This window comes from Leucoraja erinacea, chromosome 30, assembly GCF_028641065.1.
Source record: "Leucoraja erinacea ecotype New England chromosome 30, Leri_hhj_1, whole genome shotgun sequence".
Classification (NCBI taxonomy): Eukaryota; Metazoa; Chordata; class Chondrichthyes; order Rajiformes; family Rajidae; genus Leucoraja; species Leucoraja erinaceus.
Window position 1 is genome coordinate 19,078,814 of NC_073406.1, and position 23,455 is coordinate 19,102,268.

General features: G+C 46.8%; 1 protein-coding gene across 2 annotated transcripts in view; it reads right to left on the reverse strand.

Moving 5' to 3' along the window:
- The window catches only part of samd11 (sterile alpha motif domain containing 11), a 250,660-nt gene extending 247,046 nt beyond the window's left edge, over positions 1-3,614 (reverse strand). For both annotated transcript variants that reach the window (XM_055659599.1, XM_055659598.1), the window contains exon 1: positions 2,196-3,614. In XM_055659599.1, coding sequence (XP_055515574.1) covers positions 2,196-2,814 — 619 coding nt within the window. In that variant the 5' untranslated portion in view covers positions 2,815-3,614. The remainder of the gene's footprint in view (positions 1-2,195) is intronic.
- Between the last annotated feature and the right edge of the window lie 19,841 nt (positions 3,615-23,455).

A 23,455-nucleotide genomic window follows, 5' to 3' on the forward strand; every position in this document is an offset into this window, starting at 1 on the left:
AGAGAGAGGAGGGGGGAGAGAGGAGGGGGGGAGGAGGAGAGGAGGGGGGAGAGAGGAGGGGGGAGAGAGGGGTGGAGAGAGGGAGGGGGGAGAGAGGGGGAGAGGAGGGAGAGAGGAGGGGGAGAGGGAGAGAAGGAGAGAGGGGAGGGAGAGGAGGGGGAGAGAGGAAGGGAGAGAGAGAGAGGGGAAGAGAGGGAGAGAGAGAGGGGGGGGAGAGAGGGGAGAGAGGGGGAGAGAGGGGAGGGAGAGAGGGAGAGAAGGGAGGGAGAGAGAGGAGGGGGAGAGGAGGGGGAGAGAGGAGGAAGAGAGAGAATGGAGGAGAGAGGAGGGAGGAGAGAGGAGGGGGAGAGAGGAGGGGGAGAGAGGAGGGAGAGGAGGAGGGACAGGGAGAGAGGAGGAGGGAGGGGGGGAGGGGGGGGGGGGGGGGGAGAGAGGAGGGGGAGGTGGGGGGGAGAGAGGAGGGGGAGGTGGGGGGGAAGAGAGAGGAGGGGGAGGTGGGGGGGAGAGAGAGAGGGGGAGGTGGGGGGGAGAGAGGAGGAGAGGTGGGGGGGAGAGAGGAGGAGAGGTGGGGGGGAGAGAGGAGGGAGAGAGGAGGGAGAGGTGGGGGGGGGGGGGGGGAGGTGGGGGGGGGGGAGGAGGGGGGGGGGGGGGGGGGGGGGGGGGGGGGGGGGGGGGGGGGGCGAGCACTGTCGGCGCAAGGGGCCACAGACTGGTGCAGGGACTAACTCGCTGAAGACAAGAGAGATAGCCACAATGCTGGAGTGACCGGTGGTCAGGCAACGTCTCTGGAGAAAAGGAATAGCTGACGTTTCGGACCGAGACCCGTCTGCATTGGATCCAGAGTCACTGGATACCAGAGGACCAGTGACCCGGTCAAGACACTGTCCTCACTGGTTTTCAGGGGGACCACAGTGTCCCCAGAGGTGCGAGTGTCTCGGCGCAGACACTGTCAGGATGTCTGGACACCAGAGGCCGGAGCTAGACAGTGACTCAGACTGGGTTGCAGACAGCCCCACTCTCAGCCCGTGTCTGTTTCTGTCCCAGTTTCAGCGGGAGGTCACCCCCTCCACACACCGCGGGTGGGCACGGTTCCCCACGGCTCGGCTCTTGGCGCCGCTCACCCGCACTTCAGTCTCCATAGATAGCGCCCGGCTGACTGACTGACTGGCTCACAGGGGCACTGACACGGAGCGGCAACCTGGTGGCATTCCTCGCTCTGCGCACACAACAGCTTCCTGGCTCACCCACGCTCTTGTCATATCTCACCAACACAGCACTACACAACACTGCACAGCACAGCACACCCCCCACCCCCCCAATCCCATCCCCATCCCCCCCATATTCCACTTCTGGCCAGCACGCGTTCGTTAATCGATACCGCCGGCAGTTTAACTCACGGCAGTGCTCGCTCACTTCCAGATTCCCTTTAAACTTTTACACCATTGACAACCAAAGCTCCAAATAACAAACCCATCCACCCACAATCCCCCCCCCCCCCCCCCCCCCCACCCTCTTTTAAAAAAACAAACAAGATTTAATCATTCATAATCTCTGCAAAGCCAGAACATATTTGGCCCGTGGTGTCTGCAATAAGCAACTCTCGGCTGAAGTGTCTCACTTTATTTTTTAAAACCGCATCTTTCTCTGTCTCCCCCTCCCCGTTTTCCAAAGTTAGCAGCCCACGCCCCCTCCCCTCATTCTCCCCCGAACACAAATGCCACTGCTGCAAGAATCCAAAGAGGAAAACTAAAGTCTATGCATTTATTACCCATCCCGGTCATCTATCTGTTAGGTTGGTAATCAGTTAATTACCGGTTGAACACATAGTCATCTATTGAGCAGGAAGGAACTGCAGATGCTGGTTTAAACCGAAGATAAGACACAAGATGCCGGAGTAACTCAGCGGGCCAGGCAGCATCTCTGGAGAAGGGTCTCGAGCCGAAACGTCACCCATTCCTTCTCTCCAGAGATGCTGCCTGTCCCGCTGAGTTACTCCAGCATTTTGTGCCTAACAATCTATTGACCCAGTGTACCCATACTGAGTGCAGTTCGAACAACTTTTACGCACGTTTTTGAGTTGCTGAAGACGCGAGCTGTCCCCAAGTGTGGAATAACCACACTTCTCCCTCCCTCTTATTGCCAAACGTATCGATCTCTCTCCCTCTCTGTCTCACTGTCTGTCTCACTGCACCCACCTTTATGCCTTATGCTCCGCTTCCAGTCCTTGGCTGTCTCTCTGCCGCTGACGAACTGGAACTCGTTGGGGGTGAGCCACTCGCCCCGGTAGCGGATGGAAGGTCCCTTGCTGCCCTGGCACAGTTTGTGGACGTAGAGGAGCGCTTTGTTTTCGCCGCACTCCACCTCGATGCAGGGCTCCCCGTTGTCGAAGATGGGCTGGAAGTCGGGGATGGAGTGGAAGCGCTCCAGCAGCAGGTCGCTCGGGTGAGCGGGCTCCGGGAGACCCAGGAAAGCACGCTGGCGCCGGGTGAAGATGTGCTCGTAAGGCGTCGGATGGTGAGGTCTCACCACTGGGATAGTGAGTGGGGGCAGATATTCGGGTAAACCATCCAGCAGTCCCCGAGTGATCATCTCCCCGTCCACCCTCTCCTTCTTGATAGCTGGCATCCTCATGTGCAGGCTGGCGATAAGTTCCTCTCCCGCTAGTTTCTCCTTCCCACAGCAGCCGTTGAAATGCAGGGGCGGCCTCGACCTGTGATATCTCCAGCCCTCGACCAGGAATGTCTTGTCGGCTTTACTTAGATCTAACACGTCGACCTCTGCCGTCGCTCTAATCTGTCTCCCCGTACCTGACATCTCAGAAAGGTACTCGCCGCCGTGTACATTATCTTGGCGAAATGCTTATTGATCCGCTATCGACCTGAAGCTTTTTTTTTCTAACTGATTACCTTTCTCTTGTTTCCGGGCGAGGACGAAACTAGCAGCGGCTTTTTTCTAAAATTCGATGTAACCTCACATTTCGTGGTAAGGTTGTCCCCCCCTCGCCACTTTTCAATGAATAAACCTCAAACGGACCAAACGTGTGTCCAGTCACACCGCGCCGCTCTGCCCACTCTGATCAAACCCACTTCTTGAAAAAGTTGTACCATCTCCACCAAATGCTAAAGTTTCTTATTTTTTAAATAAATTTTTTAAAAAAACATCCCCCTCTTTAGACTTCCAAAAAGACCAGAATTTCTTTTTTTTTTTGAAGAAAAAAAAGTTATTACTACTGAATAGCTTCATACAATTTATTTTAAACCTACATTTTTGTTTCTGGAGTCACGCTGTAGTTCAGAGCCGAAACATGATTTGCCCTCTCCGCCGCTGTTAACTTGGCCCATTTAAACATCACACTGTTGTCAGACGCAAGGAGAGGGGGGTGCGAGACGGACGATCCAACGACATATTCCGTCCAATTAATTAGCCAACATTTCAACCTCCGCTGTGCAGACTCCGTGAGCTGCTAGTTCTGCACACGCTCGACCCCATGCAATGATCATTTCCCCACCTCCTCCCCAGGTATCCTCACCGTGATTGAAGTTGTTCTCGTCGCCAGCGCCGTGACTATTTGCAAACAGTTCCGGCTTTTAAAAAAAAACATTCAGGAAATGGGATGTGCACGGGCGGGGGGGGGGGGAGAGAACCCGCACCCGAGGCAACTACACAGCGGCGTCGCATTAGTGATGATTCGCACTTGTACACCGGACATAAGCGGCACCGTGACACCCGTGACTGTTCCTGTTGGTGGCTGGGCTATTCAATGCCCCCCCCCCACATCCCCCACTCAACCTCCCCCCACCCTCACCTCACCTCACCCCACTCCACCCCACCCACCCCACCTCACCTCAACCCCACCACACCTCCCACCCCCCCCTCACCTCCCACCACCCCCACCATACCTCCCCACCATACCACCCTACACCACACCAAACACTCCCACACCACACCACCGCCCCCCCCACCACACCTCACCCCCTCCCACCACACCTCACACCCCCCCCCCACCACACCCCCCCCCCCCACCACACCTCACCCCCTCCCACCACCCCCCCCCCCCCCCCCCCCCCCCCACCACATCACACCACCCCCCCCTCCAACGCTCCCCACATCACCACCCGCCCACGCACCCCCCCCCCCCCCCCCTCCCATAGCAACCCCCCAACACCACACCCCACCCCCCCCCCCCCCGCCTCCCCCCTCAGATTGGGACCCGGTTGCTCAGCACTTCGACTCCCATTCCCAATCTGTCCTTTCAGTCCTGGGCCACCTCCATTGTTAGAGTGAGGACCAGAATTGGAGGAACAGCACCTCATATTTCGTTTGGGTAGTTTACACCCCAGCAGCATACATTTGGACAATTACATGAATAGGAAAGGATGAGAGAGATATGGCCATATGTGGGCAGGTGGGGCTAGCATAGATGGGTCATCTTGACTGGCAAGGCAAGATGGGCTGAATGGCCTGTATCTGTGCTGTATGACTATATCAAACAGTGCAGTACAGATCATAACAACTGGCTGTGTAACAAAAAGAAAAACCCCATGCATCGTCTTTTTTTGGTGCATAATCTTTGTGCTGCTATATCTCAGTTGGTGCCATTATCCTTGGAAGGGAATAACCATGTGGTTCTTCCCTCCATGGATTGTTACAAAGTCTCCTCCAGGATCCAATCAATGTTGGGCGGGTTGAAAAATGTTAGCTTCACTTCTGAGTTAATGCATCACCATTCTGAAACGAACGGGAACCTCGGCTGCTTTTGATTTGAGTTAGTTCTGTTTCGGTTTCCAAACCAATTTCAGCACAGGTTCTTATTTAGAGGAAGCATGCAAATGCATTAGCAGTTCTGGGTAGGTTAACTGGACTGTTTCCCAGAATGGACATTTCTTTAATTATACACTGAACTTTTATTGTTATTTATTATGGTGTCTACGGTATAAAATCATCAGAGGAATAAATCGGGTAGATGCACGGAGTCTCTTGCCCAGAGTAGGAGAATCGAAGACCAAAGGACATAGGTTCAAGGTGAAGGGGAAAAGATTTAATAGGAATCCGAGGAGTAACTTTTTCACACAAAGGGTGGTGGTTGTATGGAACAAGCTGCCAGAGGAAGTAGTTGAGACTGGGACTATCGCTACGTTTAAGAAATAGCCAGGTACATGGATAGGACACGTTTGGAGGGATATGGACCAAGCGCAGGCAGGTGGGACTAGTGTAGCTGGGACATGCTGGCTGCTGTGGGAAAGTTGGGCGGAAGGGCCTGTTTCCACGCTGTATCACTCTAAGCCTCTATGACTATTACATTCACATTGTTCTGCTGCAAGTAAGAATTTCATTGTTCCGTTTCAGGACACATGACCATAAAACACTCTTGACTCTTCTCTTGCACATTGACGAGGCTTGTGGGCACTGAAGAGTGAAACGTGACTTAATTGGAAGACACTAACAGGTCTCGGACAGTATGGATGTGGAGAAGATGTTTCCTCTTGTGCGGGGAAATGTAGAACTAGGAGCCATTGTTTAAAAGGGAAAAACAGTTTAAGATGGAGACAAGGCAAATATTTTTCACTCAGAACATCATGAATCCTAAAGGTGACAGAAGCTGAGTTTTAGTTATTTTTAAGTTAGATAGATAGAATTTTCATAAACAAGAAGGTGAAAATGTACATGGGTGGATGCAGTGTAAGGTTGAGGTTTCATTCACATCAACCATGATCATTACCTTGTAGAACATGGTTGATGGGTCGAATGCCCTCTTCCTGTTCCTAATCCATGTGTTCATATAAAGGATCACAGAGGTATAGATAGGGTAGACAGTCAGAACCTTTTTCCAAGGTTGGAAGTGGCAAAGACTAGAGGGCATAGCTTTAAGGTGAGAGGAGCATTTTTAAAGGAGGTTTGTAAGGCACGTTTTTTTTAACACATGTGGGTGCCTGGAACATGCTGCCAGGTGTAGTGATGGGGGCAGATACAATAGTGGCATTTAAAGGGCCTGTCCCATGATGCGAGTTACCCAAGAGGTCTCCCGAGTTTAAAAAAAATCAAACTCATGGTAAGTATGTAGAATGTACGAAGCAGGTACGTCGGAGCTCGTGGATGTCTCGTAGCGGCTCGTAATGCTAACGGCAGGTTTTCGGGAAACGCGGTAACTCGGGAAGTTTTTTCAACACTGAAAAATTTCCAAGAGTAAAAAAATACTCGTGATGAAGTACCACGAGTCTGATTTTTATTTTTAACTCGGGAGAGCTCTTGGGTAAATTCACATCGTGGGACAGGCCCTTTAGATGCTTTTGGATAGGCATGTGGATATTCAGGGGATGGAGGGATACCTATCACGATCAGGTAGAGGAGATGAATTTATCTTGCCATCATGTTTGGCATGCACAAGATCCTGTGCTGTGCTGTTCTATGATCCAGGATCACATTTGCAGAGTTAGCACAAATAAAGTCTCCCTCACCATTCCCACTCACGCCACAGAGCAGCAAGTTTATTTCCTGAATACTTGAGTACAAAGACAAGAGAAGTCATAGATTCAGTTCCAAATGTTTCAGCCTCATTGAACCTGATTTAGGGAGAGGGAAGATCAGTCCAGTTTGTCTTTCCTTTTGTGTAGGAATGAACTGCAGATGCTGGTTTAAACCAAAGATATACAAAAAATGTTGGAGTAACTCAACTGGACAAGCATCATCTCTGGAGAGAAGGAATGGGTGATGTTTCGGGTCGAGACCTTTCTTCAGACTGATGAGAGAGGATGGTGCTGAACTCTCGTCGGAGAGAGGAGGAGAACTTCTTCAAAGTAGACATCATCAGTCTGAAGAAGGGTCTCGACCCAAAACGTCACCCTTGTCTTTCCTCTTGCCTTCCCCAGGTAATGGCATCAAAACAGTTTTGAAGGAGTGCCAGGATGCATCCTGCAGTTCAATAGTCTGCTGAATATTCAAAATCTGGGCATGTGAATAACACCATTTGGGGAAGTTAATGGAGGATTTATGTACCGAAGAACCGGTATAAAATTATTACCTTAGACAAGTATTACAAAATAGGAAGTAAAGGAGGTTGAATAGTGAAAGGCCTGGATGTGAGGATGTCCCCACTAGTAAGAGAGTCTAGGACCAAAGGCCACAGCCTCAGAATAAAAGGACAAACCTTTAGAAAGGAGACGAGAAGGTTCTTTAGTCAGAGGGTGGTGAATCTGTGGAATACATTGTCACAGACAGATGTGGAGGCAACCAATGGATATTTCTAAGGCGGAGATTGACAGATCTTTGATTAGTACAGGCGTCAGGGGTTATGGGGTGAAGGCAGGAGAATGGGGTTGAGAGGGAAAGATAGATCAGCCATGATTGTATGGCAGAGTAGACTTGATGGGCCGAATGGCCTAATTCTGCTCCTTGAATTTATGAAATCAACATTAAAAAATATATCATATTATTCAGCTACAGGCTAATGAACATGGAATTTATTACAGCCTGAAGAATACGTTCCTCTTAGGTGCCTCGTTATTCGTTTTCCCTCGTATGTGACATCTACTCTACATCAATTGCCTTACTTATAGAATATTATTTTGTCTCGAAAAAGATTGGCTTTCTAATTACTTCCTCCAGTTTTTATCTCTTTCACTTCCTGCTTTATTCTCCACTAATCCTGATGAGTTACCATTACCGTCACTGTATGGCAATATTCACATCAAAATAAAATCCAATTTTGGGATATATCACATTTCTGCTTATCGTGGTGAATACCTTGTTTTCCATCATGTTTTCAGATAAGGAAGAGTTCCAACTTTGGCAGCCAACGTCTTCATTGAAGACTCAGAAATCAGAAGTAAAGCCCTTTTCTGACACAAGCTTTGAAAATCCTTTTTCCCCAACTTCAAAGCCCTACAGCACAAATGATTACAGTTATTTCTAGTTCGGTGAGGTGAATTTGTGCTCATTAGGAAATGGATCGGGACATCTCAAATGTATTTCACACAGGACGCTGAAAGCCAAGAGTTAGACAACACTCTCATCTGATCAATGTGGATTAGATTCAATCCAACATCCAGAAGATGAAACTCTGGATAAATTGGTCATTCAGTTTTCTACTTACAGTATTTTACCTACACTATTTTCTTCCTCTAATTTCCTTCCATCCTTTACTTCACTATACCATAAAATCCATATGTTATATAATTTGCAGAATATATCATGTAATATGATGAGTAGGAAGGAAGTGCAAGTGCTGGTTTACACCAAAGATAGACACAAAATGCTGGTGTAACTCAGCGGACCAGGTAGCATCTCTGGAGTAAAGGAATAGGTGACGTTTCAGGTCAGAACCCTTCTTCAGCCATCTGCATTGCATGTTGCAGCATTGTGGCATTAGAGTTACAGAGAAAAAGTGCAAGGTCCGCAATGAGGTAGGTTGGAAGATCGGGACTATCTTTTACCAAGCCGTCGGAGCAGGGGCACATCACAATTAAACTGGCATAGTCTGACATTCATGAAGGAAGGTTTTTCCTGTACAGATGGCAAGGTGGTCTCGCTGAGTGCAAGTCCTCACTGTCTTTTTCACCCTTTTCTGGACACAAGGTCACTGAGGCCAATTGCATCAGCCCACCCAGGTGAGATGAGGCAGGGCAATACAATGACCCAGTATTGTTAAATAATATGGTGCAGTCAGTAAGGCTGAGGTTTATACCCTGTAGTCCTTGGGAAGATGATGGGTTCATCCTGAATTGTAGCAGTCTAGGTGGTGATGGTGGTCCCACAATGGTGCGAGATGGGGAGTTCCAGAATACTAACATGATGACAATGAAAGATCCATGGTGTATGTCCAATTATCAAGTCAAGTCAAGCACGATCCCACTCACCCATCGGGGAATTTCCTGTGCTTTTAATTCCAAGTGAAGGCGAATGACACGACAAATAACACGAGACAATTGATGCGAGTTGGCTGCCCCCCTTCTCCCTTGGCACTCACCGCTGTTTTGCAAATTTCCTTGGCACGAATATAACTCGGAATCAGATGGAGATGAAGGTCCCAAGAATAAGACATTTTAACAATTTGTGACAGGGCTGGTTTAAATTCTAGGCTCTGTGTCCTTGCTGGCACCACAGATATTTTAAATATTTATAAACGGAGTTTGAGATTTCTCTGCAGGGAAGCTGGGGGGGGGAAAGCAGAGGGCAAATCAAGCCAGAATTCTCTCTCATGCTTCAAAGCAGCCTGTTACGGAGAACAGCACTAGAGTCCTGGGAATTAAGCTCCTGGCCTGGCCTCTTAATTGGGGAACGTGAGACCTATACCAAGGGAGAAGTAACGGGAGATGGTTGTGAATAGGAACCTTTCCTTAAATCAAAAATAAAAATACATGTTGTCTATGCATAATAAGCACCTGATATGATGTTGAAGTAAAATCTCGCATTCTGTGTAAAAATCGCACAATGCACATTCAGTCCTGCACTGATCGCAATGTTTGATAGCGAGGGATGTGTAGCTACTCAGCTATACGCTGCATAAAGAACAAAGGGCCGGTAAGGAGGAACCACCGAGGGGGTCTTAGCTAAGACAGACACAAAAAGCTGGAGTAACTCAGCGGGACAGGCAGCATCTCTGGAGAGAAGGGATGGGTGGCGTTTCGGTTCGATACCCTTCTCCTTCCGCGCCCTCAAGATCAGTTACTGGAGGTGCCACCAGGGCACGCAGGTTGATAGTAGCTGGGCGAGGGGAGGGTCACAATAGCTTGCTGGACGATGGAGACAATGCCTGCAACGGGTCTTTATGGGACTTCGAAAATGGCGCCATGACCTGGGCGACTCTTGCATACAAACTCAGTGAGCTGTTTCTATACAAAATCGGGGATGGTACTTATGTACGGCAATAATCTTACTGAAGTGCATGAAGTGTACACGTGATAATAAAGGAACCATTGAACCATTGAAATCTTGCCACAACTTTAATGAAGCAAGTCCACTGTGAATATTACCTGTACATGTTACAGGGGACGCAGAGCATTTTAAAGAGTGGAACGTGATCTGTAAAACATATCTCCGCGTGCAAGCGTTTGGTCAACTGTTCTTTATGTAGATCAATGTCACGTTAAGTTTGATAACACTCCAGTCACATGCATTAGGGATGTTGTACGACGTAAAAAGATGATGCGCATATACAAATTGCTATTTTACATAGAAACATAGAAAATAGGTGCAGGAGGAGGCCATTCGGCCCTTCGAGCCAGCACCGCCATTCATTGTGATCATGGCTGATTGTCCCCAATCAATAACCCGTGCCTGCCTTCTCCCCATATCCCTTGATTCCACTAGCCCCGAGAGTATCTAACTCATCCAGTGATTTGGCCTCCACTGCCCTCTGTGGCAGGGAATTCCACAAATTCACAACTTTCTGGGTGAAAAAGTTTTTTCTCACCTCAGTCTTAAATGGCCTCCCCATTATTCCAGGACTGTGGCCCCTGGTTCTGGACTCGCCCAACATTGGGAACATTTTTCCTGCATCTAGCTTGTCCAGTCCTTTTATAATTTTATATGCTTCCATAAGATTCCCCCTCATCCTTCTAAACTCCAGGCCTAGTCAAGCCTAGTCTTTTCAATCTTTCCTCATATAACAATCCCGCCATCCCAGGGATCAATCTCATGAACCTACGCTGCACTGCCTCAATTTGTGAAGGTAAATTCTCCCATTTTACGTTAAATATCCTCTCGAATATTCAGGGATAATGTGACTTTGGCATTATCTGGAAAGTAATTTTTACAGTCCACTTAATTAACTTGTCGAGATTATGTTTCATTCATGGGAAGGGAGGTATATCAAGTGCTTGAGATGCCTTGATGGTAGCCATGCATTATAGAAAGCAAATAAGCTGTTTAAACCAAAGTGAAACTTCCTCTGCCAAATCCACAATATATGTTATTTAGAAATGGACTTGCTGGAGTGATTTTTCAGGCTGAAATGCCATTTCAGTCGAGGTGTCACACATGCTACTTTTCCCACTGAATTAGTAAGTCTGGGTGTACTCAGCCAGAAAAATCCATAGCTGCCCTCAGTCGAGTGGGCAATAACTGCAGAGCAATTACAGTCATGCAGCATAGGCACAGGCCCTTCAGCCCATCCTGTCATGCTCTCCATCGAGTACCCATTACCCTCAGTCTGAAGAAAGGTCTCGACCCGAAACGTCAACCATCCCTTCTCTCCAGAGATGCTGCCTGTCCCGCTGAGTTAATCAAGCATTTTGTGCCCATCTATACTAATCCAATTAGCCAACACCTAAGTTCATACGTTCTAGGAGGAGAATTAGGCCATTCAATCCATGAGGTCCACTCCACCATTCAATCATGGCAGATCTATATTTTCCTCTCAACCCCATTCTGCCTTCATCCCATAACCCCAGACACCCGTACTAATCAAGAATCTATCAATCTTTGCCTGTAAAATATCCATCAACTGTCTGTGGCAATGAATTCCACAGATTCACCACCACCTGACGAAATAAATTCCTCCTCATCTCCTTTCTAGAGATACTCCCACTAGTGGAACCATCCTCTCCACATGCACTCTATCCAGGCCTTTCACGATCCAGTAGGTTTCAATGAGGTCCCCCCTCATCTTTCTAAACACCAGCGAGTACAGGCCCAGTGTCGTCAAGCTTTCATCATATGTCCTATCCCTCTATATCTTGGCAATTCAAGCGCTCCTCTAGATATTCTCAAATATTGTGAGCATACCTGCCTCCATCACCATCTCATGCAGCGTGTTGCAAATTCCAACTGCTCTCTGGATGAAGAAAAAATCTTCCTCATATCTCCTCTAAATTTCTTATTCCTTCTATTAAACCCATGCCCTCTGCTTGTGGATATCTCTGCTCAGCGCTTTTTTTGTAAGCAAAAAGATGCCGTTATGCACAATTAATAAACACATGTGTCATATGACCGGAAAGCAAACCAATGACGTTTATCTTTTTAGAGGTTCTGGTATTGTGTGTATGTACACAAATAAAAGCACTGCCTCGCTACAGAGAAATGCATACCCTATTCTACCCCTCATCATTTTGTACATCTCTGTCACGTACCGCAACATTCTCCAATCCAAGGAGATCAAACACAGCCTGTCCAGTCCCTGCTCATAACAGAAAGTGCTAATCCCCAGGCAACATCTTGGTGAAGTTTTAAACTTGGGTTCTACGTTAAACTTGGGTGATAGGTTCTTGATTAGTAAAGGGCCTGTCCCACTTTTACGACCCAATTCACGACCTCTGCCGAGTTTGCCCCTGACTCATACTCGCAGCATGGTCGTCACGAGGTCGTAGGAGGTCGTAGGAGGCCGTGATGCTAGTCATAGGTACTCGTGGCATCAAGTAGGTCGGGGCGTTTTTACTAGCCTGATGAAAATGAACATGTGGCGGAGCAGACTCGATGGGCCGAATGGCCTAATCCTGCTCCTATGTCTTACAGTCTTGTAGAATTTTATTTTCATCCTCTCCGGAACAATCACTTTCTTTCCACACAGTGGTGACCAAGACAATGGTTCAATGGTTTCTTTATGATCATGTGAACAGTGAAATACTTCTTTGGCATGCAGATCAGCAAGACGTAAGCACAATTCCCTGGTTAGTACAGAATGACCAGAGCAGGCCACTGAGTCCATAGGCAAGAGGTGCCAATTTATAGCCCCAGCTGCAGCTGGCCACCAAGGCACGTTGCAGCCGTTGCCTCCATTCCAGTCGTCCTATGAACCATCGTCCCTCTCATACACAGTGCCCTACAGCCCTTGTTCCCTGGGGGGGCGCCTCCCGTGATCACAACATAGTGTAGTGCACCAGTGGGGATCGTGTTATGCACGTAGACATCACACTGAATGTTCATAGTTAAACTGCATCAATGGGTGAGACCACCACCTGGAGATCAGTGACAAGCACTTTCAACTTAAATAGTCTTTCCATTGAACTTATTCCTTAAGGAGGGATTACTTATCTCCACGTCTTCTCAGGTGGAGCAGGGTCAAGGGCCTGCTTCTGCTTCTAATTCACATATTTTTTTCCTGAAAGCATAGCCAGCTAAGCGTGCCAATTATTATCAATGGTTATTTATCCCTTTGCAGAGGGTACTGAAAATGTCTAAAGCATTCTGTCAAAAGTAGTAAAATACAATGTCAGTCACTTGGAACGAGACAATCTCCAGCGATTTTAAAAGGCCTCGCCAGAAAATGAATGATGTGAACAAGAAATCTTTGAGTTGAAAGAATCAGTGGATTGAATCCAGAGTAAGTGAACTCCCCATGTGACAATCTCAATCCCAGCACACAGCCTCGCTGAATTGGACCTTACCATGGTTAACTGAGCACTGTATTGGTCTCCGTGTCACAAACCAGGATGCAGAAACACTGGAGAAGATGTAAATCAGATTCATTAAGATAATGCCAGAATCGGGATGGTTTAAAATTTAGAACATGCTAAATAGGCTAGGGACCGATATCCCAGGTGAGAGGATTCTGAGATTTGAATCTTGAGCAAAACACACAGTGCTGGAGGAACTCAGGGAGGGTCAGGCAACATCTGTGGGAGGAATGGACAGGCGACGTTTCAGGTTGACACCCTTCTTCAGACAAGTTGTGGTAGGGGATAGGAAGCTGAGAGGAGACTGATAATTCAATGAGACTTTATTGTCACATGTACCTGGGTACAGTGAAATATTTTGTTCTGCATACACCCCGGTAAAATCAAGCGACAGACCAAACCTAGACGATACACAAGAGTCGCCATGTTTCTGCCGCTGACAAAGTTACAAAAGTTAATTGAACTTTTATCTTCTGTTTTATCTTCTGCTCTCTGCGGCAAACCAGGCATGGTTCCAACTTTATTTAACCACTTGAATTGAATTGAACATCTCCTGCTGCCATGGTGGAGTTAAAGGGGCTGTTCCACTTGGGGGACCTAATTGGCGAGTTTAGAAGAGTTTAGGAGATATTGAAAAAATGACATGTTGAAGACCTCCTTCGACTATGTAGAAGACCAGCTCCGACTAGATACTACTAGCTACGACTAACTTCGGGAAAATTGGACACCGAATAGTGGAGGGTGAAGACGACCTCCTTCAACCTCCGACTATGATGAAGACTAGCTACAACTACCTTCAACTACCTTCGATTACCCTCGATTACCTACGACTAAACCTACGAGTAAAAAAAGTATCGATTTTTTCCATGGCAACCTTTTTTTACTCGCAGGCATTTTTTTAACATATTGAACAAAACGCTGTGTCACTCAGATGGCGGGCGAAGTTTTTGTACATCCCAAAACATCCCTGGGGCGCCGCGCGCGACCGCTCGTCACTGCCTACGTCACCACGCACCATGCACGCATCACGTGCGATCCACGACACGAGCAACGTGCATCATGACGCGTAAGTGGTGTCGCGTAAATGTCGCGTAAATGACGCCCAAGTGGGACAGGCCCTTAGCTCCGCAGTCCCTTTGTGTCCATTTCAAGCTCAACTTGTCCAAGACATGATCCTGCTGGCAGACATTGTAAACAATTCCATTTGCTTGAGCAGGTGCCAACCCCTCTATCAAGCTGCAGGGCAACACAGTGAGACAGCACAGCCGGTGTCTCTCAGCGCCAGAGACCCTGCTTTGATCCTGACCTCGGGGACTGTCTGTGTGGATTTTTCAAGGTCTCCCTTTGACCTCATGGGTTTCCACCGGGTGCTCCGGATTTCTCCCACATCCCAAAGACCTGCGGGTTTGAAGTTTAATTGGCCTCTGTAACATTGGGCCTGATGTGTAGGTAGTTGGATAGTGTGGACCTAATGTTGACAGGTGATTGAAGGCCAGCGTACCCAGTGCACCAAAGGGCCTTTTTCGATGCTGTATCTCTAAGTGAAGCTAATGATGTTCCTAAAAATTCCCAATCTTTGTTCCCTCTGCATCCTCAGCACAGATGGGGGATCAATGAATATAGAGTTAGTGGTTCTGAACTACAACATGAGCTGTGGTTTATTGATAGAACCTATTGCATAATACTATCAAAGGAATAGTTTCACCTTATCATAGTTCTTTGCATTCCTTATCCCTTCATTCTTCTGTAAACCCTCTGCGGTCCTGTAACCTCCTGTCTACAGTCTCCCAATTCTGGCCTCTTGCCTCCCCAAACATAATCATCTTGCGGTTCAAACGTTCATCTCCTTAGATTTGTAATTCCCTCCCAACACCTCTTTGTAAGGTTAGTTTAGAGGCACAGCATGGAAGCGGGTCCTTCGGGCCCACCGATGCCATTTTGACCCAGGATTACCCGTACACTAGTTCTATCCCACACACTGGGGACAATTTACTGAAGTCAATTAACCTACAAACCTGCAAATCTATGGAATGTGGGAGGAAACCGTAGCACCTGGAGTAAACCAATGCAGTTCTAGGCAGACTCCACACAGCCAGCACCCTTAGTTAGGTTTGAACCCAGGTCTCTGGCGCTGTATGTCAGCAACTTTACCATTGTGCCACTGTGCCACAATAGACATTTATATGAGGCATTTCTCCTCACAACCTCTTTTCTCCTCTTAAATTCTACCTCTGACTAAGGTTTGGATCACCTGCCTTATTTCCAAACGGTACCAACTGGATTGATAAGCATTTTGGCACGTTTCATAATGTTAGCAATACAATATGAATGGAAGTTGCCGTTGGTGAAAAAAATTGATTTAGGTTCCTCTTTATTTTATCAGATATTGTTATTAAGTACTACTCACTGACTCCAACATCATATTCATGTGAAAATGCTTGTTTACAATAAGTTGCGTACCGAATAGATGCCCCATATCAAAAAATGACAGTGCATAAAATTAAATAGCAAGAACTTTTCCAGACTCTGTTACTATTCAGTAAAACTGCTGCTTGCATTTTGTTGATTTATACTGACCTTGGCCTTACACTATCTCATCACCAGCTTCAAGAGTCCCTCCCTTAAACTCGCGTTATCTCGTTAAATAAGTTAATATCTGCCTTAGCTTTTAATCAACAAACTAATATCGAACTCTCCAATCTGGAATCAAATTTGTTACTTAATATGGTCCCCACAAGTGGCCTGACCAACTACAAGCGCTATATAAATGCAGGTTGTTGATGTCTATGATCATCGAACCATAAGAGGAGGTATCGACACAGATGATCAAAACGTTGTTGATTTCTTGAAGATAGACACAAAATGCTGGAGTAAGTCAGCAGGTCAGGCAGCATCTCTGGAGAAAAGGAATGGGTGATATTATGGCCGAGACCCTTCTTCAGACTGTGAGTCGGGGAGAGGGGAACTGGAGGTATGAAAAAGTACAGAAAACAAAAGAATGAAAGGTGTGAAAAGAACAAATCAAGGCCAGCTCACGGAAAGTGGAGCCCACAATGGTCCATTGTTGGCTGTGGAAGATGTGATAACGAGGGTTAATGAAATAAGCAGGATGACAGGAGGACAATTAGGGTGGGGGAGGGACGGAGAGAGAGAGCGAATGCAAGGGTTACTTAAAATTGGAGAAATCAATCTTGATACCGTTGGGTTGTAAGCTGCCCAAGGTGCCCAAGCTGCATATGAGGTGCTGTCCCTCTAAGTTGTGTACGACCTTACTCTGACAGTGGTGGAGGCCCAGGACAGAAAGATCAGAATGGGAATGGGGAGGGGAATTAAAGTGTTTGGCAACTGGGAGATCGAGTAGGCCATGGCAGACTGAGTGTAGGTGATCAACTAACTGATCGCACAGTCTGTGCTTGGCCTTGTTGATATATAGGCGTCCTTGATTCTTGATTGTTGACTTTGTGATGGATTTAAGAACTATCTTGAGGTAGGGGAGAATGAGAGGCAGAGAGAGACACACATACACACACAGAGGGAACTGCAAATCTTGGAAGCAGTTGATCATCCATTCTCCAGCATCACCCATCCATCAAACTTGTTGTCACTGTCACTTAGGAAATCTTAACTTTAACAGGATGTGTTTGTGAGATTACCTCGGAGATTGTCAGCGACTTCTTACACAAATCTTGATAGCGTGTAACTGTACTGCAAGACAGAAGCAACCTTTTCCACAGTAAAGTCTTGCAAGATAACAGAATGGTCACACTTCGAACTTATGGCAGGATCCAGTTTGCTAGAGGCCCTGTGTACTATCTCAAGCCTCAAACCGCCCCAACAAACTATGATTGCGAGAGCAGATAAGATGAAAGGGAGTTACAAAAAGGACACAGATGTAAGATAGCTGGAAGCAAGCAAGGGAGTGATGATAAGGTTTTTTCCCCCACTCCCTGCTTACACATGATGAGTTGCTGTGATCTGAAGAGCATAGACAATCATAGTGAAATGGGGAATGAATGTGGGGTGGGGTATTAATCAAACTGTCCTTTCAAAGTGCAGGCTGGATAGCTAGAACAGTTTCCTTCTGTGGTTTAGTTTGATATGTTGGATACAAGCAGCACGCAATGACTGAAAACCAAAAACACTAGAGGACATAGGTTTAGGTTGAGGAAGAATAGATTTAATAGGAACCTGAGGGGTAACTTTTTTACACCAAGGTTGGTGGGTGTATGGAAGGAGCTGCCAGAGAAGATAGTTGAGGCAGTCACTATTTCGACATTTAAGAAATATTAAGACAGGTACATGGATGGGACAGGTTTAGAGGGGTATGGGCCAAACAGGTGGGACTAGTGTAGATGGGACATGGTGGCCAGTGTGGGCAAGTTGGGCCGATGAGCCTGTTTCCACACTGTAAAACTCTATGACTCTCTATGACATATTGCAAGAGTTAACCAAATGTTTTGTCAAAGCGGGAGATTTACGTCATCTTGCGGTTGTTAAGATGAGGTAATGTTAAGGGCCAGTCCCACTGCGGCGAACTAATCAGCGAGTTCAGGAGAGTTTGCCCTCGACTCATACTCGCAGCATGGTGGACACGCGGTCCTAGGAGGTCTTTGTAACCCTCCTTCATGCTCGAGAGCTAGGTCGCGGCATATTTTTCAACATGCTGAAAAATGCCCGCGAGTAAAAAAAGGTCGCCATGGAAAAAAATCTATATTTTTTAACTCGTAGGTTTAGTTGAGGGAGGTCGGAGTAGATTGGCATGTTATTCGTAGGTAATCGAGGGTAGTCGAAAGTAAAGCTCGTTGAGAAAAAAAAGGTAAGTAAACCGACTGGTAATGTTAAATGCCCGCTAAACTGTATTAAAAGTTGTCTGTCTTTTTAAAAGTGTCTCCACTCCTTCTCCCTCCTTCTCTCCCCCTCTCTCCCTCCCCCTCCCCCTTCCCTCTCCGCACTCTCTAAAGGACTTACCGTTATGTGCCAGCTGTCCTTTATCTTCCTATTCATCGCGGGTGTGAATTTCGGACAGCGCTCCCCCACTTTCCCTGGCCCCCGCCTTTGCGATGTGTGTGTGTGTGTGTGTGTGTGTGTGTGTGTGTGTGTGTGTGTGTGTGTGTGTGTGTGTGTGTGTGTGTGTGTGTGTGTGTGTGTGTGTGTGTGTGTGTGTGTGTGTGTGTGTGTGTGTGTGTGTGTGTGTGGTGTGTGTGTGTGTGTGTGTGTGTGTGTGTGTGTGTGTGTGTACGTGCGTGTTTGTGTGTGTACGGTTGGTCGATCCAGCTCGCGGTTTCATCGCTGACGGTCGATCCAGCTGAAGGTTTTTCAGGCGAGTGCCCTCGAGCTTGAAGGTCGAAGACAGTCGCTGAGAAGTCGCGTTAGTGGGACAGTATTTTAAAAGAGGAAACTGAGTTTGCATGGATTGAAGCGCGGATGAGCTAAACTGATGGGACAATGAGGTTGGCAGCTGGGTAGCCATTCCATATCTTCTTCATGATCCTCGTAGACAACTGTTCCTGACCCACCTCCAAATGTGAAAGAGAAAAAAATGTGAAAACTTGGTCTGAACATAGTTACAAACCTTCATCTAAAAGCTGGTCAAGATACTCCTGTTGCTTGGCAACAAAAGGTATCGCCAGTGGCAATGTTTTATTGCAGGTTAGAATTGGTCACTGGTAATTGGACCGCATATTTTACTTCTGGTTCGTGAAGAATGGATTAGGGTTCAGAAAGCTGCTTTGCAACCAAGCCATGGATATCCAATGGGTTACCTAATTTAGAAACAATATCTCTGATCAGAGGTTTCCTCTGACTTTCAGGTAAATCGATAAGAATACATCACGAGTACCTCAGTATTTCTCATCTGTAGGTCCAGCACTCTACATTGAAAGACTCCTTGAGGAGCTCCTTTCCTTGAAATTATTCGCCTAGCTTCTCCTCTTTCTAAAGAACTGGAGAAGGCCCCAAGCTCTGAAAATCTGCGATGCCATTCATTTAGCTCAACAATGATAGCCCCATTTACCCAACCCGAGATTCACACCACATCCTGGGTCTTCCTGACAGCGTTTGGATTCACACCAGTCAAGAGTGTTTAATTGTCATATGTACCAACTACGGAACAATGACATTATTACTTGCAGCAGCATAACAGGCCTGTAAACACAAGATACAAAGGTAACATCTTATAACCACAAATTCAATTAAAAAAAACAATGCTAGTGCAAAAAAAAACCCCAAAGTCCTTTGTGCAACCAAGGACAGCCCATAGAAGTTCACAGTTGACGTTGTTGTGTTTTGTAGTGCTCAAGAATCTGATGCTTGTTGGGAAGAAGCTGCCCTTGAATATGGCTGTTCGTAGTTCGGAGTTTAGTTGGAGTTTGTAGCGTTCAGTAGCCTGATGGTCGTTGGGAAGAAGTTGCTCCTGAACCCGGAACAGTTTTCAGGCTCTTCTACCTTCTTCCCGAAGGTAGGAGTGAAAAGAGAGCGGGGCCAGGGTGGTGTGGGTCTCTGATGATATTAGCTGGCATTTTGAGGCAGCGTCTCCTGTAGATGCCGTCGATGGTGGGGAGGTCAGTACTCATGATGGGCCCGGGCGTGACTTTGGTGAACGAGCACAAGATGGAGGAGAGAGACCAACTTGATTCTGTGACGGTTCAATCAAACCGTTGTGAACTAGTTCATACATTCAGTGGCTGTTGGTGGGGGCAACGTTGCTGATCTCTACACCCCATGTTTGAGAGGCATCCGCTGATATCACCCAACTCTCATTTTAAAATTATGCTCCTCTGCCACTAGATTCCTCCAACAGAGGAAATAGATTCCCTTGATTTCATCCCTTAATCACCTTATGCATAACTTAATCTTATGCATTGGGGAGAGTCAAATGCTACTCAGTGGAACGTGTCATCTTAGTTTAACCTTTCCGCCCAATGTCATTGTGATGACAGTTCTGCACTTTCTCCAAAGCAAGATCCCAATGGATCCGTGGCCAAGGTGAACCGGAACCCTGATCCAAGGCCATATTTTGAATCAGATAATTCAGACAATATCATTGGATGTAACTATCTCCTCCTGCATGCTCTCAATCTGTTTGAGGGCAAAACATCGTCATTGCATATGTTTCATTTATTTGTCCTATATCTCTCCAAATCATCGTCTACCTCTCTCGTTTTCCTTTCCCCTGACTCTCAGTCCGAAGGTGACAGACCCGAAATGTCACCTTTTCCTTTTCTCCAGACCCGCTGAGTTATTCCAGCTTTTTGTGTTTATCAAATATTCCCTGATTGAAAAAGATGTGTGTTTCAGGAGGAAATCGCTCAACCCAGACTCTGAAGCAATCCAACCTGAACCTTGTGTTTAATTGGAAGGTACTCATTCACCGACCCAAAACCAACAGGTGTGGTCAGGTCTTGCTAGACATGGGTCAGGTAGTTGGACTCTATTCTAAAGCCGGTATAATGGTCCATAAATGTGGAGTCTGACACTGAAGATTGAACATTGCACATCAGCTAGTGATAGACAACCGGCTGCACAATCTTCAACCTTGTTAATTGTTTGGGGACACCTGGATCATTCTAGCTTCATTCTAACTATCAGCCTGGGAAAGATTATCGGGCAATGTAAAATGCAGAAACGGTCCATTGATGTCGCTATATATTGTGCTTAAGGCAAGCTTAAGTTACGTGACCTGACTAAATGGCTGCTGAACCACAATTTCAGCACCAAATATTGGCTCACTCTCATCTTAAAAGTGAATTTTATTTATTGGCACTCCTAGATTTACCACACGTGAGCTGAGCTATGGGGAGAGATTGGGCAGGCAAGGATTTTATTTCATCGAGAGCACGAGGGTAAAGGGCCTGTCCCACTGTTCGAGGTAATTCAAGAGTTCTCCCGAGTTTTCCCCTGATTCGAACTCGGAGAGTGTCCGTAGCGGGTCCGTAGGAGTTCGTGGATGTTTCGTAGCGGCTCGTACGAGTAAAAAGTAACAATTTTTTTCATCACGAGTATTTTTTTACTCGTGGACATTTTTCACAGTGTTGAAAAAACGTCACGAGTTTACCAGATTTCCCGACTACCTACCGTTACTCGTATGAGCCGCTACGAGACACCCACAAACTCCTACGGACCCGCTACGGACATTCTCCGAGTTCAAATCAGGGGAAAACTCGGGAGGACTCTTGAATTATCTCGTACAGTGGGACACGCCCTTAAGGGGTTGTGCTATAGAGGTGTTTAGAATCTTGAGAGGAATGCACAGAAAATCCTTTATCCAGAGCTGAGGACATAGGTTTAAGGTGATATACTTCACATCCAAATTCCATTCATAAAAGAGCATGTAGAGTCACGGACAAACAAGGAACTGCCGATGCTGCAATCTAGAGCAAAACACAAAGTGCTGGAGGAAGTCAGCGGGTCAAGCATCATCTGTGGAGGGAACGGACAGACAATGTTTTGGGTTGGGGTCTTCCTTCAGGCTGGCGGTTTGGGTCGGGATTCCTCTGAAGAAGTGGCCCAACACGAAATGTTGCCGGTCCATTCCTTCCACAGATGCTGCCTGACCGGTCTGGTTCCTCCTGCACTTTATGTTTTGCATGTAGAACCATGGCTGATTCCTACTGTCATTCAATACATACCAAGAGTTGAACACTGTGCTCTTTGTTACCGCAAGACAAGCCTCATAATACAGGACAACATCATTCCCATACCCCGACAGTACACGTCACAATGACTTAGAGGCACAAAGATGTTACCACCAGCACAGCTCAGAGCAAATAGGTTTAACATTTCATAAAGTCATAAGGAATAGGAGTAGAATTAGGCCATTCGGCCCATCTAGTCTACTCCACCATTCAATCATGGCTGATTTATCTCTCCCTCCGAACCCCATTCTCCTGCCTTCTCCTTATAACCTCCGACACCTGTACTATGTTTACATATTCTGTTGTGCTGCAGCAAGTAATAGCCCTGTCCCACTGTACGAGTTCATTCCAAGAGCTCTCCCGAGTTAAAAAAAAAATCAAACTCGTGGTAAGCACCGAGAATGAACGTAGCAGGTATGTCGGAGCTCAGGGACGTCTCTTAGCGGCTCGTAATGCTAACGGCAGGTACTCGGGAAGACTCGCTAACGGCAGATAAGCACGGAAAGACTCGTGAAGATTTTTCAACATGATGAAAAATGTCCACGAGAGCCCCGAGTACCAACGAGTGGCCATTACCGTAAATCTCCGAGTTCGAATCAGGGCAAACTCGGGAGAGCTCTTGGAATGAACTCGTACCGTGGGACAGGGCTTTAAGAATTTCATTGTACTATCAGGGACATATGACAATAAAACACTCTTGACTCTTGAATCTCATCGGAAAATCAACGCAAGGCTTCCACGGCACACCGCTAGAATTGACGTCTTCCATTCAAGTCTCTGGTGTGAGACTCAAACTCACTCCACCTGAGACAGGAACCAGGGTGCTGCCCAATTAGCCACCTATAGACGACACATTCAAGTAGCACGTACCATGGGAACATCATCAACACGATGACTGCAATGGTTCAAGCATGCAGCGTCTGTTTTCCAATAGACAATAAATACGGTAAAAATTGTGAGCAGCAAGCACGGTTTTAATAAATTACACTACCATCGATTCAAAAATAATTTTTCCATTTAACTCCTCTTTGGACTGAGCAATTATTATTTCACAGATAAAAATGAACTAAATCTTTATCCACTGCACTCACGTCATATTCAAGAGACCCGAGCCACTATTATTTTTCAGCTTTCTCTCCCCTAGTACAATCAGTCTGAGGAAGGGTCCTGACATGAATTGTTGTCTGTCCATTCCCTCCATAGATGCTGCCTGACTTGCTGAGTTCCTCCTGCACTTTGTGTTTTACTCAAGATTCCAGCGGGTGATTTATTTTTAAAAGAGACATACAGCCCCTTCGGCCCAACTAGTCCACACCGACCATCGATCACCTCTTTACACTAGTTCCATGTTATCCCACTTTCTCATCCACTCCCTACACTCCAGGGGTCATTTACAGAGGACAATTAATCTACAAACCCGCACGTCTTAGGGATGTGGGAGGGAACCCATATGGCCATAGGGAGAAGGCCCAAACTCTATACAGGCAACACCCC